General features: G+C 36.5%; 1 protein-coding gene across 3 annotated transcripts in view; it reads right to left on the bottom strand.

Annotated features, from left to right (window-relative positions):
• GNAL (G protein subunit alpha L) overlaps window positions 1-18,791 on the bottom strand; it is a 101,047-nt gene that overhangs the window by 52,928 nt on the left and 29,328 nt on the right. For 2 of the 3 annotated variants that reach the window (XM_058175214.1, XM_058175215.1), the window contains exons 2-4: window positions 10,146-10,218; window positions 9,383-9,437; window positions 9,147-9,266 (exon numbers count right to left, since the gene is read on the bottom strand). In XM_058175214.1, the coding sequence (XP_058031197.1) occupies window positions 9,147-9,266; window positions 9,383-9,437; window positions 10,146-10,218 (248 nt within the window). Of the gene's footprint in view, window positions 1-9,146; window positions 9,267-9,382; window positions 9,438-10,145; window positions 10,219-10,514; window positions 10,956-18,791 lie in introns of those variants that run through there. The other variant, XM_058175216.1, reaches the window with a different exon arrangement.

Below are 18,791 nucleotides of genomic sequence, written 5' to 3'. Positions count from 1 at the left end.
TTATGATGGTTGCAGTGTATTGGGGTCATGCAGTCACCTTTTGTAAACTTCTGACAAGTAAAATCAATGGGGAAGCCAGATTCACTTAACAACTGTGGCAAGAAAAGTCATAAAATGGAGCACGGTTCACTTAACAACTGTCTCACTTAGCAATAGAAATTCTAGGCTCAACTGTGGTTGTGTGTTGCGTTCTACTTGTACTTCCTATGATTTAGACACTATTCCCCTGTTGATGTAGACCACATATATTGTGCTTTGAGTTAGGAAGTCAGGAAAGTCAGAGCAACAAAGATGATTAGGGGACTGGAGGCTAAAACATATGAAGAACGGTTGCAGGAACTCGGTATGCCTAGTTTAATGAAAAGAAGGACTAGGGGAGACATGATAGCAGTGTTCCAATATCTCAGGGGTTGCCACAAAGAAGAGGGAGTCAAACTATTCTCCAATGCACCTGAGGGTAGAACAAGAAGCAATGGGTGGAAACTAATCAAGGAGAGAAGCAACCTAGAACTAAGGAGAAATTTCCTGACAGTTAGAACAATTAATCAGTGGAACAACTTGCCTGCAGAAGTTGTAAATGCTCCAACACTGGAAATTTTTAAGAAAATGCTGGATAGTCATTTGTCTGAAATGGTGTAGGGTTTCCTGCCTGGGCAGGGGATTGGACTAGAAGACCTCCAAGGTCCCTTCCAACTCTGATATTATTATTATCATCATCATCATCATCATCATCATCATCATCATCATCATCATCATCAATATGAAACTCACTAGTTTTGTAAACTAACTTTATATAGCACTTTTTGACATTAAGCATTCCATATACATACAAATCTTGGAAACATATGGCTATTCTTGGCTTTTGATAAAACAATCTGTACAAGTCTGGTATGTGTCACTTCTGCTCCCCATCACCTTCCTTTCCTTCTCTTCGCTCAGCTGCCCTTAGGGCCACCAATGTTCCACTCTGCCATAATTCTGTTACCTCTTAAATCTTGGGCATCTTTCCTCCTGTTTATAAAATTAACTTCATATTTGAAATAATTATTTTCTATTTTAAAAACAAATATTTATCTATCTATTGACCACTAGATCATCCGTTTCTTATAAAAGAGAACTTCTATAAAATAATGTACTATTGGTATATGTCACAGGGAAATTGTCTAAAATATATAAAGAAGCTTTACATTTATGTTGGAAATGTGTATAACAAGTTTGGTGAAAGTGTAAAAAAGTAGAAAATTCTGGATGCACATACATTTACTGATTTAGAGGCTTTTAAAAATGAATATAAAATTAATTAATTAGCTTTTTATCCCACTTTTCTTTATAATAATTCAAGATGGCAAACTTACCTAATACTACTTTCTCATCCTATTTTCCCACAATCACAACCTTTTCAAGTGAGTTGGGCTGAGAGAGAGTGACTGGCTCACAGTCACCCAATTGGCTTTTATGCCTAGCACAGGAGTAGCACTCACAGCTTGTTTCTAGCCCGGTATCTTAATCACTAAAGCAAACTGGCTCCTGTTATTGTGATTACTACATGCACAAGGATGGGAAAATTTGGCACTACCCACAATGGAGAAATGGTTGGTAAATATGATGGAAGTTGCTGAAAGGGCTAAATTAACTTCTTTGATCAGAAAAAAATTGTTACTGACTGGAAACCACTTACATATTTTTTGTATAAGACAAACAAGCAAAAAAAAAAAAAAGAACTTCTAAAAATATGGTTTTTATGATTATACAGAATAGAATTATGTTGTAATCATAGAGTAAGAATTTATAATTGTACTACCATAAAGAAGATTGGGAGCTATTTCTTAGTATTTTTTTTTCTTTCTTTTTTTCATTCTTGCATATTTAGCTTGCTTTGATTTCTTTTTTTTTAACTTTATATTACCGTAGTTGGCATTAGATTTACACACATACACACACATACCAACTTTGTTCTTCATTTTTTTATTGCCCTGCTCTCTATCTCCATGAGCCAAATATGAATGCTTTCTTTGTGACAGCCTGTAAGACTTAGAAAATGGTGGGGTGAGTTAATTGCTCTAGAGAGCAAATGATTTGTTATCTGAAACTGAAGAATGCTTTCAAAGGAGGTAAACCAGATAATACAGGTGTACTGGATTCAATCTTCCAGAGCATTTGACTCTCTTTAGAAGAATTATCTTTAAATACTACTTTAAACATTGCATAAACAGAGGGATAGAATCAAGAACACGTGAAGTGTTAATATCACTTTATAATGCCTTGGTAAGGCCACACTTGGAATACTGCATTCAGTTTTGGTCGCCACAATGTAAAAAAGATGTTGAGACTCTAGAAAAAGTGCAGAGAAGAGCAACAAAGATGATTCGGGAACTGGAGGCTAAAACATATGAAGAACAATTGCAGGAACTGGGTATGTCTAGTTTAATGAAAAGAAGGACTAGGGGTGAAACGATAGCTGTCTTCCAATATCTCAGGGCTTCCCACAAAGGAGTCAAACTATCTCCAAAGCACCTGAGGGTAGAACAAGAAGCAATGGGTGGAAACTAATCAAGGAGAGAAGCAACTTAGAACTAAGGAGAAATTTCCTGATAGAACAATTAATAAATGGAACAACTTGCTTGCAGAAATTGTAAATGCTCCAACACTGGAAATTTTTAAGAAGATGTTGGATAACCATTTGTCTAAAGTGGCGTAGGATTTCCTGCCTGGGCAGGAGGTTGAACTAGAAGACCTTCAAGGTCCCTTCTAACTCTGTTATTCTATTCTATTCTGCTCTTTGCCTACACTAAAATATTCATTAACTTTGATTTACTTACTATTGCTATAAAGAAGGAAATTTTTAGGAAAACTGAACCATAGAGGATGGGCATAATTCTTAGGTGACTCTCAGTGCTTTCAAGCAGTGTTATCTTTGTTCTTGAGGGAACAACTCAGTTAAATCAAAGAAATTGGGAATGTGGTTTACAGATATAAGTTGAAAGGTACCTCTATATGCATAACATTAAATAAGAAGCCATTAATTTTTCAGAAAGGACTAACAAATCAAGGCTACCAAAATTTTTACTATATGGCAGCAAAACTTTGATTTTTGTGTATTTCTAAGGTATCATTTACTGATTGTCTGGATTTCTGCAGTCTAGATATGGTAACCTTATGAATAGGAATCAGATCTAAGCCCCACCAGGAATTGACCAGAAGCAATTTTTATGAGCCAAATGTTACCATCTGGAAAAAAAATATTAACAGTCTCCCTAGCCAGTTTCATAGAATAGACTGTGCCACTGTCATCTTCTTGGAAGAATTAGACTCCAGAGATGGAGATCAGAGATTAAGAAAATAAACCTGATCCATAAATGTTATTGCTAAGAGATTCCTCAGAGAAAGGTTCATGTTTCAACTTTTCCCATTTTTCATAAGTAAATATTCAAGGCAGCACACTTAGGAAAAAGATTGGTATTATGAAACAAAAAACAGAGGAAGTCCCTCCTGATCTTGCGGTTCTTTTCCTCCACTTCTTCCCACTCCTCTCCCACTTTCAGAAGCACCTGTGTATGGATATGCATAGCTGCTGCTAGGCAACAAACCAGTGCACTTTTACTGCTTTCAGGCTATCCAAAAATCAAAAGATTATACATATGCTCCACATGTTGACAGCTTCCGCTCTCCTTTGCAGAAACAGAGATTTTAGAATATAAGAATAGAAAAAAAATTTGGGGAAAAAAGAAAGATGAAAGAAATGAAAAATGTGGTGGGGACTGAAAGGGGGGAATCATCCATTGGTAAATCTGCCAATCAAAGCTATGTAGCGTCACAGGGATAGAAATTTATTGCTACGGTACTAAAAGTGTGACTCAATAAGATGTAATACAAACTTATCCCAATTGAATTGCTTGATGGAATATTCACACAGGAGAGTTCCAGGCTATTAGCAGATACACTATGCAATATTCAACATTATATTGTTGAAACATTGTTGGGTTTGTATATACTTCTATTTCTTTTCTGTAATATAGATATTAGAAGACCTGTAATTTGAATTTCCTGCAGTGGTTTTTTATGTTGGAATTCAGGCACTATATTCATAGTTTTAATTAGGTGCTTCATAATGGCTGAGGCACTCTTCTCCAATCTGTGTTTGAGATCAGAGTATAACCAAAAGGACTCTAGCTGACTTACAGAACTTACATATAAAACACCATACAAATCAATATAATTAACTGAAACTGTAAACCCTTTCTAATTTTCACATGATCATTATATTAAAATGATTACCATTATTTTAAATATATCTGCTAACATGTCACTATTAGTTTTAATTAACCATTCCAGAAAAGGCATGTTTTCATTGACTTCTGGAAGCCATGAGGGTGGGGGCCACACTCACCCAAGAGGAGAAACTATTCTATAAGGGCCTCTGATGGCTCAGACTGCTAAGACAGTCTGTTATTAACACAGCTGCTTGCAATTACTGCAGGTTCAAGTCACACCAGGCCCAAGGTTGACTCAGCCTTCCATCCTTTATAAGGTAGGTAAAATGAGGACCCAGATTGTTGGGGCAATAAGTTGACTTTGTATATAATATACAAATGGATGAAGACTATTGCTTAACATAGTGTAAGCCGCCCTGAGTCTTCGGAGAAGGGCGGGATATAAATGCAAATAAAAAAAAAATTAAAAAATTCCAAATCAGGGGAATAGCTACAAAGAATGCTCATAATCACACATACACACACACACACACACACACACACACACACACACACACACACACACACCTATGCCATATCTCCTGATAGGTTTGGACCCTTAACAAGTTATCCTAGTTTTTCAGATATGTCATATTCTGTTTTATGGCAGGCAGAAACACTTGGAGAAAGGTAGTCTCTAAGATAACCAGTCCAGAGTGACCTGAACCTTGAATTGCACTTGAAAAATTACTGGTAATCACTGTAGGTCTTGAGGTGAGGTGTGCATGCTGCCATGTTCTAGACTATCTAGTTTCCAAGTGGTCTTCAAGGATAGCCCACAGAGAATAAGTTACAATAATTTAATATCTAAACGACAAGGGTATGAATGACTATCTCAAATGTAATCTGTTCCTATTGTAAAACTTCAAACATTGGGTCATGGTTTCCATCATAACTCCCAATAGGCTAAGTGTGGAGATATGTAAATGTATATTGTATAATTATCACACCTCCCCTGAAACCAAGTCTACCAACAGATGACTCAAATGGTTTCATATAGATATTGAATAAAATAGGTAATCCTAAAGGACTCCATAATAAAGTAACTTTGGTTCAATCTCCCTATCCCATATCACCACCTGTCCCTACCCACTTAGGTAGAAGTGGAACCATCACAATACTATGTCTCCAATTAATGATTCTTGCAAGCAGGCCAGAGGCTATGCTCCCAACAGTATCAAAAGCTTCCCCAAAAAATCTAAGTCTTCAATAATGGCAGCCTCCATCCAAGTCCACCATGACTCATCTACTGTAATCCATAGCTCCTATAATTTTCTTTGTTAATTTTTTCAAATCATAACACACTGAATTATTAATAAGATTGATAAGGCACTCCAAGTCAAGCAATGTGACTCTGAGCTGTGTATAGCATAAAAACTACATACTTGTAAAACTAAAGATTTATAGTACAGAAAACACACACACACACACATGCATACAAATGTAATTTAAAGTTATAATTACTGTATCAAAACATACTAGAACAGAGGTCTCCAACCTTGGTCCCTTTAAGACTTGTGGACTTCAACTCCCATAGTCCCTCAGCCAGCAAAGCAAAGCTGGCTGAGGGACTCTGGGAGTTGAAGTCCACAAGTCTTAAAGGGACCAAGGTTGGAGACCCCTGTACTAGAACATCCTTTCAATACATTCAGACATCTTCAGTAACAAGTCCAAAATAAGAAGCAATGAGCATCAAAGTACAGAATAATCTAATAAAGTGAAAACACAGCAGCTGTAAAGAAATGCTAACTCCACTGCTGATGTCAGAATTACTGCAGTTTACTACTATAAACTATTGTTTATATTAGAATAGAGATTCTCTATATATTAACATGAATGTTTTCTTAGTAACACAATCTGAATCTATACCCAATACATTTTGATGATTTAGGAGAGCTTCATTTTCAAATAATTATACCTATACCCTGATCCTTACCGTATTTTACTTTAAATTAAATTTAACTGATTTAAATGATATATAATTTCAACCGCAGTTGAAATCTTATCTGTATTTATGTAGTAGCAGACTTATATAATAAATTAGTAGGGGAAAAATCCAATTGCATTCAAAGGTTCCGTAAACAAAGATACAGATTTTTCTCATCTCCCCCTGAACATGCATTCAGACAGCACAATTATATAACCGAAGGAAATATATATATTCCTTCCTGGTATAGAAATTCAAATCTGACTCCCCATAGTTTACACATATTTCTGCCTTTACAAATATGTGATTAAGCATTTCACTTAAAATACAAAAAGACTGTATCTATGCACAATACTAATGTTGAATAATGATTAAGGTGCAGTAATGGGACAGGTTTCAGCCTGCACTTGACTCTGGTGTAGCCGGATTGGATTTGAGGTAGTCTACCTTATAAGCCTGTCGTTGTAAAAATAAAATGAAGGGACTCCATCGTGAAAGATGTTTGGTCCTTAAGGAAAGCCAGGATATTAATGTAATATCACCACCTCCACCTCCACTACTGAAGATGTAAAATGAAGGGAACAATTCAAAATGGAAGTTCATTGAATCAATGATATCACTGCTTTAAACCTAAGGTGAGGATGTTGTTCAAAAGAACGGATGTATTTATCCCGTTTAAATTACAACTGCTCACATTCTAGGTTAGCATCACACAACAGGTATTCTCCATTAGAAGCAGTTAAAATATTCTGGAATTCCTTCCCAAAAATATTAGCCCATGTTTATATGCAATATATATTGGCTAAGAACGTAAGAGTGTTAGCTGAGTCTCTTTTTATTCAGGGCATCCACAGTATGGGTCAAAAAAGTCAATATGGCAGATATAACTGTGCAATCAACTGCGCAATGAGTATAATACACAAGAAAAAATGGTGGGGCTTTAATGATGCAGTCACATCTTGACTTTTTTGAACCACCACCTGCGGATGCCTCTGCGTTTAATAGCAGGCTACTGTATTATTATGCGTGAATATTTTTAGAAATGCTTTGCCGTCTTACTCTTTGAGAAGGACTCCTATATTTCTTTAATCCAAAAGAGGTCTACTAAATCTGCATAGTTGATTTTTCCTAATTAGAAAACCAACAAGTTAACTTTATAGCAACATTCCTATTATTAGGTTTAAACCAAATCTCTCATTTTCTGATACAGCAGTATTTGAATGCTCAATATATTTGACATAGGGACATTCCCCATCTGCCTCTTTACAGGAAATGACATGGTCAAGTCCATATATCATTTACCAACTTTAATAACTAAAAGAACAGGAGAACAACAATGTTAGACCAAACAGATACAACTAAAAGTCAAATTAGTATCTCTGGCATTTACATTTGTAAGTGCATACCACGAAAGGCAATTCTATATTACCGGTACCCCCCCCCAAAAAAAAAACCCACACTGAATTCAGTAATACCTTTTCCCAAGTTGGTACAACACTGAAGCTTTAAAAGTTATGTAGTTAAATATTAGCTACCTTAAAAGAAAAGCTTATTATGCTTAATAAATTATTTCAAGTAAAAAGCTATATGAGGACAGTTTTTGAATAGTTGCATTTACTGCAAATATATAACATCTAAACTATATTTATTTAAAAATAGACTAGCTGTACCATATCACAAACCTAAATCAGAGATAGTCCTCTACCAAATTTGTCATACAAAGAAGTTGTACAAACATATTGTGATTCTTAATAAAACTAGTAATAAACTCTGTACTATCCCAAAAGAAAAACAGGGGAAATAGACTAAAAAAATTCCGGATTCATAGTTAGTGACAACATAATGACATAGTTACTTACATAGGAGAAAAGAAACACCTAAAAATCTTCATTATTACAGCTGAATCTCATAATTCATTTTGATCAATACTAGTAGTAGTCCTGAAGCCCTATTTTTTTTTTCAGATTATATTTAGAACATAATGAGTGCAACAAAGAAAAGAAAATTTTACTGCTATTTGCCAGCTATGAACAGAAACAGATTTCTGTCAATCATTCAATAATTTTATTGGCTGCAGGACATCAATGAAGAAGTAGGAAGTAGCTGTTCCTTTCTATTCCGTTTCATTATGAAAAATGATAAGGAAATGATCACGTATATGGTATTATAGAACACAACAGAAGGGGGAACAAGGCATAGGAACCAGCAAATCTTCAGTTTTATGCCCTGTTTCTCCTTCTGTATACTCCCTCTTCCTATACTCAAAAAACAAAACAAAACACAATCTTTGAAAACATATTACCTACTAAGAATCTATGATCTCCCTCTGATTTCTGAGAGTAAAATTTGGTATATGCTGAATTTTATATGGTGTTCTTTTTATCATCAATTCCTCTTGCTCTATGCATTATCTATAATTATTAGCAGATCTTCCCAATGGAGACTGATAGATGTAGGAGACTAAAGAAAGGAGTGAGCTGAAAATTTTTAACCTTAACTTTTGTGTATATCAGAATAATTAATATATGCAAGTAACCTCTGCTCTAAATAAATTATTAAAAGCTGTACAATGGCTTATATAGAATGGCTAGCACAAACTAAATCAAAATATTGGATCAAAGTTTTCATAAGGATGAAAATGGAGTTTCTACAAGCAGTACAATCTTTCTGATAACAAAGCATCACTGATTTTCACCAATATTTTACAGGAAGTTAAAACCAGTCTCAAATTTTACAAACCACAAAACTGAAAACTGATAGTTTTGCATATTTGTTATTTACATTATACTCTTTTAAAATATTTTAGGAAAGTAAAATGCAGCATTATATCAGTGAAGCTTCTTTTTCCTTATTGCAATACCAATTAATTTAATTATAATTTTATCACAAAGTCCAGGTGTCACAAATGGAAAATAAGGCACTCCTATTCTTTTTGAAAATTGAAAAGGAGAAAGAAAAAGAAACGTTACCTGGGTATAGTCAAAGTCAGAAAGTGGAGCTATGCTTTTGATGTAATCCGCTCGAAATTGGTTTTCTTGGTTAGCTAATGGAACAGGAGGTATTAAAGTGCTCATTGCTGAAACTATAGTCTAGGAAAAAAAATAATAGGACATATTAAATACTGATAGAAGTTCATTTAGCCTTATCTGGCAATTTGTTTTATCCAACTGCTAAATATGTATATATAAAAATAATAAAATCTTACCACAATTGCATCTTTTACATTTTTCCGAATATCCAGAATTTTTTGTTTCTTTTCTCTGTGTACAACAGCAAAAATCAATTGGTTACTCCAGCTATTTCTGAAATGTTCACCAAGTAATAATTTCCCATGCCAAAAACTATTTTCCCCAACCACTCATATCTTGATACACAATTTGACATACAAGTTAGTTAAAATAAACGATTAATGTCATATGATATATTACAAGTCAAATAATTAAATATGAAAGAATTTTTGTAGGACAGAAATACTTCCATCTTGTTCTATGACTTCAGTTCTAGAAGTTCAATCATATCTGAATTATTATTAAATTCTAAAAAAATTCTGAGATATTACTGACAATAAACCATGTTTATTTTAAGATGAAAATTATTATTTTTTTGTAGTAATTATTTCAAATGAATGGATGATATATCTTTAATCATGCATACAGTCATTATTTAGTATTTGTTGTAAGTAGTCGCCATGTTGCTACACAAGGGCCTATTAAGCACTGCAGTAACAACAGTGTAAAATATGGTAGAAAGACTAGATTTTATGTATGTGTGTCTGGGGGAGGGGAATACAAATTCATGATTCTTGGAATATATATGCGTCATTGTAAAGTCCATGCTTATCGTGTAATGGAACCACCGACAAAATGTGTACAAATACCAGTTCTCCTCTTTGGGCTAATGAGTTCCAAACGGCCTATTTGGACTCTTTTTAAATTTTCCTCCCCCCCATACATATTAATAATTCTTACTCTGAATTAAATCCATTTACATGCAAGATCCTCATCTGCTTGACAATAGTGCTTTTTCCTGATTCACCAGCCCCTGAAAAAGAAGAGAAAAATGCATGATGTAAATACATTCGGTAGAGGAGAAAATGGGAAAACACAGGTTGAAAGCATCTCTCTCCTCCCAAAATATTGTTACATATACTTTAGTCAATCTCTCCATTTTAAACCCACTCTGGTTAATAAAACAGGACTGCATTATTTCCATCTTATTTTCTCTTACACATAAACAGCAATTTTTCTATAATATCTGCCTCCCCGGAAAAACTAACTGCACTATTGCACCCTCTCTTCCCCCCACCCCCCACACCCTGCAGAAAGCATTCTTCTTACCCAGCAGAAGCAAACGGTGTGTGGCTTTATAAGCTAGTCGCTCTTTCTGCAACTGCTTCTCTATTTTTTTGTTGGCTTCTCGCTGTGCTTTCTCATCAATACGCTGATCTTCTGTTTTGCTGTTGCCCAAACACCCCATCGCTCTCCCTCACGGTGGAAGTCAGGCTGCACTACTGATATATAATTCTATTCAAACAAATATTTTTTATCAGAAGATATTTATATCCCTGTGATGGTATCTCTCTTTTTTCTTCCCACCAGTTGTTCAAATAAAATGGTTTCTGGCCGTTTTCTGATCACAGTTGGTTTCTTTTTCCTCCCCCAAAGAGATATAAAGAACTTCCGGAAGAGGTAAGTGTTTTTTAACAGAACGAAAATCTGTACAAAATGCCTAACACACAGTGAAAAGAGAGAAGGCTCCTCCTGGAAATCAGCCTAATGCTGTCTTCCTCTCACCAGCATGCGCGTGCACACACACACACACACACACGCACACATAAAGGCACGGACACGCGCATACACACACACACACACACACACACACACACACACACACACACACACACACTTACGATCCCTATATTTCTCTGTAAAGGTCTATTTCTGTCTTTCTAACTCAGCACTGCCTCTTTCTGTGAGACCAGGAAATAGTGGAAATACAATACTGCAAAATGAAGACAGAAAGGAAAGGAGGAGGGAAGAGAGCTGGGTTGCGTGATCTGTTCTAACTCCTGATGATTTTTGGTTGGGCTTCACAACAAATCCTTAAAAGGGATAGTGGGAATTAGAAAAACAACTGAGGGTAGCTGAATTACTGTTTTAAAAATCCATACTGAATCATGCATAGCGTGGTTATTTTTAAAATGTGCTTCTGCTGGCTTGTGGTTCTAGTTAAGATTCATCCTCTCCAAATATTAAAGTCCATCGTGTAAAAGGTGAACCTAACTATAACCACAGATTATAGATTTACAATCTTGAGATGTTGGCCTCTGTAGAAACACCGACACTTTTATAGTTGCTTCCTGTGTCTTCTCGTGTTTCAGGAGATGATATATGATGTTAAAAGCTAGTATGTGACTGCATGAGATTTCTAAACACCCAAATCAAACAGATTACTGATAAATGTTAATGTGCTGCAGTGGATGTAAATTCTCAGATAAAAAACGTAAAATAATTTCATTTTTAAGCTCATTGCTAGTAATGTCAGAATGAAAACCATAATTATATCATTTGGAGGGAGGGAGGGAGGGAATGAGAATACAGGTGTTGATTGTGATAATATCAAATAGTAAGATCTTCCAGAATATGAGAACAAATTCACATAAAGACAAAGATATACCGTATATCTTAACTGCTCTTTAGAACCTTACAAAAGTGACTTTATGGACTCCATAATAACCACTATTATTATAATCTGTATTAATAAATTATGAACTCTTCTCACTCATAAGGAATCTAAGACTGGCAACTTGCTGGATCAGGCTCCTCAGTCTCTGAATCTCAGAAGAGTTGTCACTCTTAGGAACTGGTTGTCAATGCACCAATGGAAGCTGACTTGGCGGATCAGGAGTAGCAGGAAGGGTCAAGTACAGTATGCATTGGCAACTTTGGAGAATCATACAAAGAAAACGATGTAAAACCCATAACTGAGTAATACTTGAATCTGGCCTATTCAAGAACATCTGCCAGTAATTGCCTCTCTACTGGAAATGAGGCAACCCCAAAGCTTTAACCAAAGACTATCTACGTCTTTAACCAAAGACGATGTAAAAAAGATGCTGAGACTCTAGAAAGAGTGCAGAGAAGAGCAGCAAAGATGATTAGGGGACTGGAGGCTAAAACATATGAAGAACGGTTGCAGGAACTGGGTATGTCTAGTTTAATAAAAAGAAGGACTAGGGGAGATATGATAGCAGTGTTCCAATATCTCAGGGGTTGCCACAAAGAAGAGGGAGTCGGGCTGTTCTCCAAAGCACCTGAGGGTAGAACAAGAAGCAATGGGTGGAAACTGATCAAGGAAAAAAGCAACTTAGAACTAAGGAGAAATTTCCTGACAGTTAGAACAATTAATAAGTGGAACAACTTGCCTGCAGAAGTTGTAAATGCCCCAACACTGGAAAATTTTAAGAAGATGTTGGATAACCATCTGTCTGAGATGGTGTAGGGTTTCCTGCCTGGGCAGGGGGTTGGATTAGAAGGCCTCCAAGGTCCCTTCCAACTCTGTTGTTATTATTATTACTGTTGACCTCACCCAATTCCTAAGTGGTCTGTAAGCGGCATGCATAAGAGCACCAGCGTGCCTACCGTTCCTGTCCTAATGTTCCCTTTGGTTGTATCCAATTCGTACGGTTATTTCATGCTTATACTTATATATATTGTTGTGTTTGACAAATAAATAAAATAAATAAATAAATAAAATAAATGTTCACAGAAATCATAGAATCATATGGCTGGAAGGGACCTTGGAGATCTTCTAGTCCAGTGGTAGTCAACCTGATCCCTACCACCCACTAATGGGCGTTCCAGCTTTCATGGTGGGCGGTAGGGGTTTTGTCCGATACTGATGCACTTTCCTTTTTTTTAATTTAACTGACTTTTTTAAAAAAAATCATAGCATTATTTAAAAACATTTTCATAAAAATGTTAGGTTTTCATAAAATTCCCCGTGACAATTTAAATTTCTGAAAATATACTATTTGTATCACCCACGCATAAGTTTAGTTCACGTTATGTAAGTGAAACTAAATGGCGCTACAGTGCACTGCACTAACCGGTGGGTGATTAGAAAATTTTACTACTAACAGAGATACAAAAGTGGGCGGTAGGTATAAAAAGGTTGACTACCCCGTTCTAGTCCAAGATGCTGCTCAAGGCAGGAGTCTTACACCAAATAGTTGTCCAGTCTATTTTTTGAAAACCTCCAGTGATGAAGCACCCACAGTCCCAGGAGGAAAGCTATTTCATTGATTAATTGCTCTCACTGTCAGAAAATTTCTCCTTACTTCTAGGTTGGATCTCTCTTTGACAAGCTTCCATTTGTTACTTTTTGTCCTGATGTCTAGATAAGTCAATCCTCTCTTCTTTGCAACAGCCCCTCAAAAACTGGAAGATATCGGGTCTTCCCTGATCCTTCATTCCGATAGGCTAGACAAGTGATGGCTAACGTTTTTGCTGTCGCGTGCCAAAAGTGGGGGGACAGTGTGGGAGTTGCGTGTGTACGTGGCCACACTCATAAATTAATGCCCCCCACATCCCCGTGCAATCCTCCTGCACTTCCCTCCGCTTTTGGTACGCGACAGCAAAAAGGTTACTGGTGCGCCTCGTAGGCCCATTTTTCGCCTTCCCCAGGCTCAAGAGGCTTTCTTGGAGCCTGGGTAGCCGAAAACGCCACTGTCCCCTCTGGAGGCCCTCCAGAGGCCAGAAACGGCCCATTTCTCAACTTCCAGTGGGCCCAGAAGGCCCAAAAATCAGCTGTCCGGTGTGCACATGTGCGCTGGAGCTGAGCTAGGGCAACACTCACGTGCCCACAGATATAGCTCTATGTGCCACCTGTGGCATTAGTGCCATAGGTTCGCCATCATGGGACTAGACATATTTAGGTTCCTCAACCATTTGTCATATGATTTAGCTTCCACACCCTTATCATTTTTTTTTCTTTTTTGCTTTTCTCCACACACTTTCTGTATCTCAATGTATTTTTTCTATCATGGTGACTAGAACTGGATGCCGTATTCCAAGTGTAGTCTCACCAGGGCAATGTAAAGTGGTGCTATTATTTCTAGTTGTCGATGCTATCCCTCTGTTGAAGGAGTTTAGGACTGCATTGGCTTTTTTGGCAGCTGCAGCACACTGCTGGCCCATACTTAAATGGTGGTCTGCTAGGATACCCTGTCACAGTTACTTCTGATGAGCCAGGTATCACTTATTTTATACCTATGTCAGGGTTCCTATGCATTTGGTTTTTCTTGCTTAAGTGAAGGACTATTTTTATTTTATTTTTTTCACTAAAGGATTTGCATCTTATTGGATAGAGCCCAATGCTTGTCTGTCAAGATCCTTCTAGATCTTGAGTTTAACTTCAAAAGTATTAGCTATTTCTCCCCAGCTTGGTGTTGACTGCAAATTTGATGAGTTCCCCTTCTATTCTTTTGTCTAGATCATTTATGAAGATGTTGAAGATTACTGGGACCAAGAGAGAACCTTGAAGAAGTTATAGGCCAATCAGCTTGATATCAATATCTGGGAAAATCATGGGAAAAATAAGCATTTGTGAGCACCTGGAAACAAACAAGGTAATTAATAGACCCCAGTATAGCTTTGTTATAAACAGGTCATGCCAGACAAACATTATTGCCTTTTTTGATAAAATAACTAAATTAGTGAACCAGCAAATTGCTGTGGACATAATACACTTAGACTTCAGCAAGACATTTGACAAAATTGACTGCAACCTCCTTCTTGATAAGACAGAACAATATGAGATAGTCAGTAGTACCACTTGATGGATTCTCAATTGGCTGACCAACCGCACTCAGTGGGTTGTCTTCAATGGAACTATGTCTACAGGGAGAGAAAGTATGCAATGTTCTGTTTCTTAATTCTCAACCTTTCAACTTCAACAGGCTGATTAAACTTCTCTGGTGTTTGATTACTTGATTTTTGTGGACTATGCCTCTCTTGCTGCAGTGCCCATTTCTCTGAACTTATACTCCATTTACCTCCTATAGCATGCTTCTGGACTGAACGTCTACATTACCTATGTTGTGCCCATTTATCAGACAAGACTTCACTTCTCTGCATTTTCTTTCTTTTTTTGGGGGGGGAAATTTTTTTTATTTTAAAACAAACCACATACAAAATATGTTTTTTGAGCAAAATATCAGCCAGGTATATAATCACACCGAATTCGGTTTTCCCCCACCCTCTTATATATTTTATCAATATATTTCCCTTCCCCCCTTTTTAATTTCCCTATTTGCATTGCTCTTAAAAAAAAAGAAAAAAAATTCTACTCCAACCCTCCGTCCCGAATTTAAATCTTTAATCAAATCTATCCCTTTTTTTTGAGGCGTGGCCAGCGTTGTGACAAGACGGTCACGAACCCCGGGAGCTCCAGGGGGAGCACTGATATCCCCACCATTATGGGGGTCCGTAAGCTGTCCTGCAGGGACAGCGAAGAAAGAAGGAACCGCCGGAGCGACCAGGGAAGTTGCAAATTCCCTGCAATGCTGGCCTTTTAGCCTTCGACCCAGCGATGAGGACATGCAGCTATTACAAGCTGCAAAAGTCAGGATGGCCACATAAGATTGTGCTGGAATGTTGAAGCAGTGAATTGGACAAAATACTGAAGCCGGGTGAGTGAACACCAACTCACGGAGAATTATTTTAAAATTGACATTTGCCAAGAATTTTTAAAACTTTGGAATAGTGGCTATATTGACAAGGGCTGTTAATACAATAGAACAAAAGAAACGGAAGCAGTACCCAAAGACTTGACAGAAAATTGACTTTTGAAATTGAAGTAGAGTTCCCTGAAGCAAAAAGAGGGGAAAAACACTTCCCTGTATTTTCTGAAGTACACATGTATGCATTTGCACAGCACGCTCTCTGCCTCCCTTTGTAATTTGACTGCAGTATTATTCAAGAGTAAACCACTTATAAATTTAAGCTGGTATGTTTGCTCAGCCTTAAATTGGACATTATCATTTTTCATGATAATGAAAAATAATTAAAACATTACAGCACAACCAAATAAATTAATATCTAATGAACAAATAAATAAATAAAATCTTGAGATAAAATAAAGGTGAAACCAAACCATTCAATCAAACCCTCTTCAGAAATGTTCCAATTTCAGTAAGACCCCGAACATTAGAAATGATAGAGGAAATCATAATTCTAAAAGGAAGATTTTCCACAGGACTGAAGCAGCAACTAAAATTATCACCTCCTGGCTTCCAATTTATTACTTCACAAGTGTAGGTTTAGATCAAAAGCTTCCACCAGCTTACTGAATGGGCTGATTCAAGTAGAAGGCAATCCTGAAGGTTCTTAAACACCAAGTTATATTGGACTTTATATGTCAAAACCAGGACTCTAAATTATGCTTATTAATCTATTAATGCAAGGTCTCAGGCACAAATAGGTGCTCTTTTCTCATAATGCCCATCAGTAACAAGGCTGCTGTATTTGCAGGTTCAAAATTTCCAGATGTTCAAAAATCAACCCAATGTAGAGCACACTCTAGGAGTCTAATCAAGAAATGATGAGGACATATAATTAATTTTAAATTTATTAAATTAGATAATGAATACACATAATACAAAATGCATATTAGTTACCTGCATAATATGAATGCGTAACTATTCTTTTTTTTCCCCACTTATGATTTTGAAGAATCATTTTATGGACACAGAAGACCTAAACAACTATCAGATTGTTAATATTCCCTTTGTGGGCAAGAGACTTGAACAGGTGGTTGCCAGACAACTCCAAGTCTTTCTCACTGAACCTGATTATCCTGGATATAACTGGATTCAATTCATTTATACATTTGGCATGGAATTTGCTTGATACACTCTCTGAGAGGATCTCTGTTAAGACAGAACCAGGAAGATACAATGAAAATTATACTATTGATTATTCTGGACTTGTTTCCTTTCAATCAGTCATCACAATGAAAGTTTATTCAATCTGAAAAGGAAATTAAAATAAGTGAACAAACTCCATCTAAGATAAGCAAATTAACAACCAATTGTTTCCTGACCCAGGATAGCTAGGAGAAGTAGTCGTTCCCCTTGCCACTGATAAATTTTTTTCAAATGTTTTTTCAAAACATTTCTCTTATAGATTTGGCATTCAGAGTAGCAAATATGACATAAGATGGTGTCAAAACTAGATGCGGGAATTAACCCTGATAGGGACTGGGTGAAAGTTAGGTTCAGAAGACAAATTGGAAGATAGGTGGACCAGAGATCGAAACAAAAGAGGAACTGATGTCAAAGGATAAATAAAGAGGCAAAGCAAAAGCAAGACCAAACAAGCCAGCATTCAGGTTGACCTACTGAGTAAGCAAAGCACTAGATTTACACTCATTACTGTCTAGAACAAAACCAATGGTTAACCTTGGTAAGTGGAGTGTGTCAGAGCTAAAGGTTCCCCACCCACAGGCAGCTATTATTATGAAGTCCAGTGATTTATGTTTACATCATAAGGCAGATCTATGTTGTCCTGTTAATGAGCGGAAAATTTTATTTACTGTCCTCAAGGATCATTTCGGAACATCTAAGAAATTACAGGGTGCTAGAATCCACCTGCCTTGTAAAGGATAACATTTCCCTTCCTACTAGCTATTAGACATTCATGGTACATAATAACATGTCCATATCGCTTCAATCCTTCAAAAACATAAAGGCGGGGCGTGTGTATGTGTTTGGGAGAGGAGAATTCTGAAGAGTAGGTTTCTCCATTCAAGTCCAGTGTTACCCAAATACATGCATCATATATATTTTAAAAAGTATTGGACCTTTGATCACACAGACACAGCATCTTAACTTTTTTGGCCTCTACCTGCCAATGTTTTTATATGACGACTCTAAATGTGAAAATTACAAGGAAATACTTTCGTGAATGGTAACAGGAATATTCAATTTTCTTATTTGAGTAACTGCTACTGTATGTAAATATGATTTTCCTCAAAGTGCAGAACATAGTATCTTGTTAAAACATATTTCTGACATGTAGATATGGGTCAGCAGCTTCAGAATGCCTTCCAGCAGACATTTTATATATATACACACACAACTATCACTCAATGCCTTTTGGATAGGCAACATTATGCAGCACACAAAAGGGTATAGAAACTGTCACCCAAGAAAATAAAAGGCAGAAAACAACTGGACTTGGATCTTGAATTTCAACATGCTTTGGATGAGGTTGCAGTCTCTGGATCTTGAGCCTACTTTCTAAAGTGTTGGCTATTCCCCTAGCTTGGTGTCATCTGCAAGGCTGGATGAAGGAAAAATGTATTTGAGTTGGGGTAAAGAATATAGTAGAAAACCATCTGGATTGTAAGAAGAAGAAAAAATTCAATACTACTTGAAAACACTAATAATTAAACTAAAGCTTAAATATTCAGGACATATAAAACAAACAAAAAGGTCATAGAAAAAGCCCTCACCACTCAGAAAAGTGAAAAAGAATCTTATAAAATATAAGGTAGCTAGATAGTATCACCAATAACATAAGCACAAATTTACAAAACACAAAGGTAGTCCT

The sequence above is a fragment of the Ahaetulla prasina genome, chromosome 3 (assembly GCF_028640845.1).
Source record: "Ahaetulla prasina isolate Xishuangbanna chromosome 3, ASM2864084v1, whole genome shotgun sequence".
Taxonomy (NCBI): domain Eukaryota; kingdom Metazoa; phylum Chordata; class Lepidosauria; order Squamata; family Colubridae; genus Ahaetulla; species Ahaetulla prasina.
The sequence above is the reverse complement of the archived record's forward strand: the minus strand, read 5'-3'. Positions and strand labels throughout refer to the sequence as shown.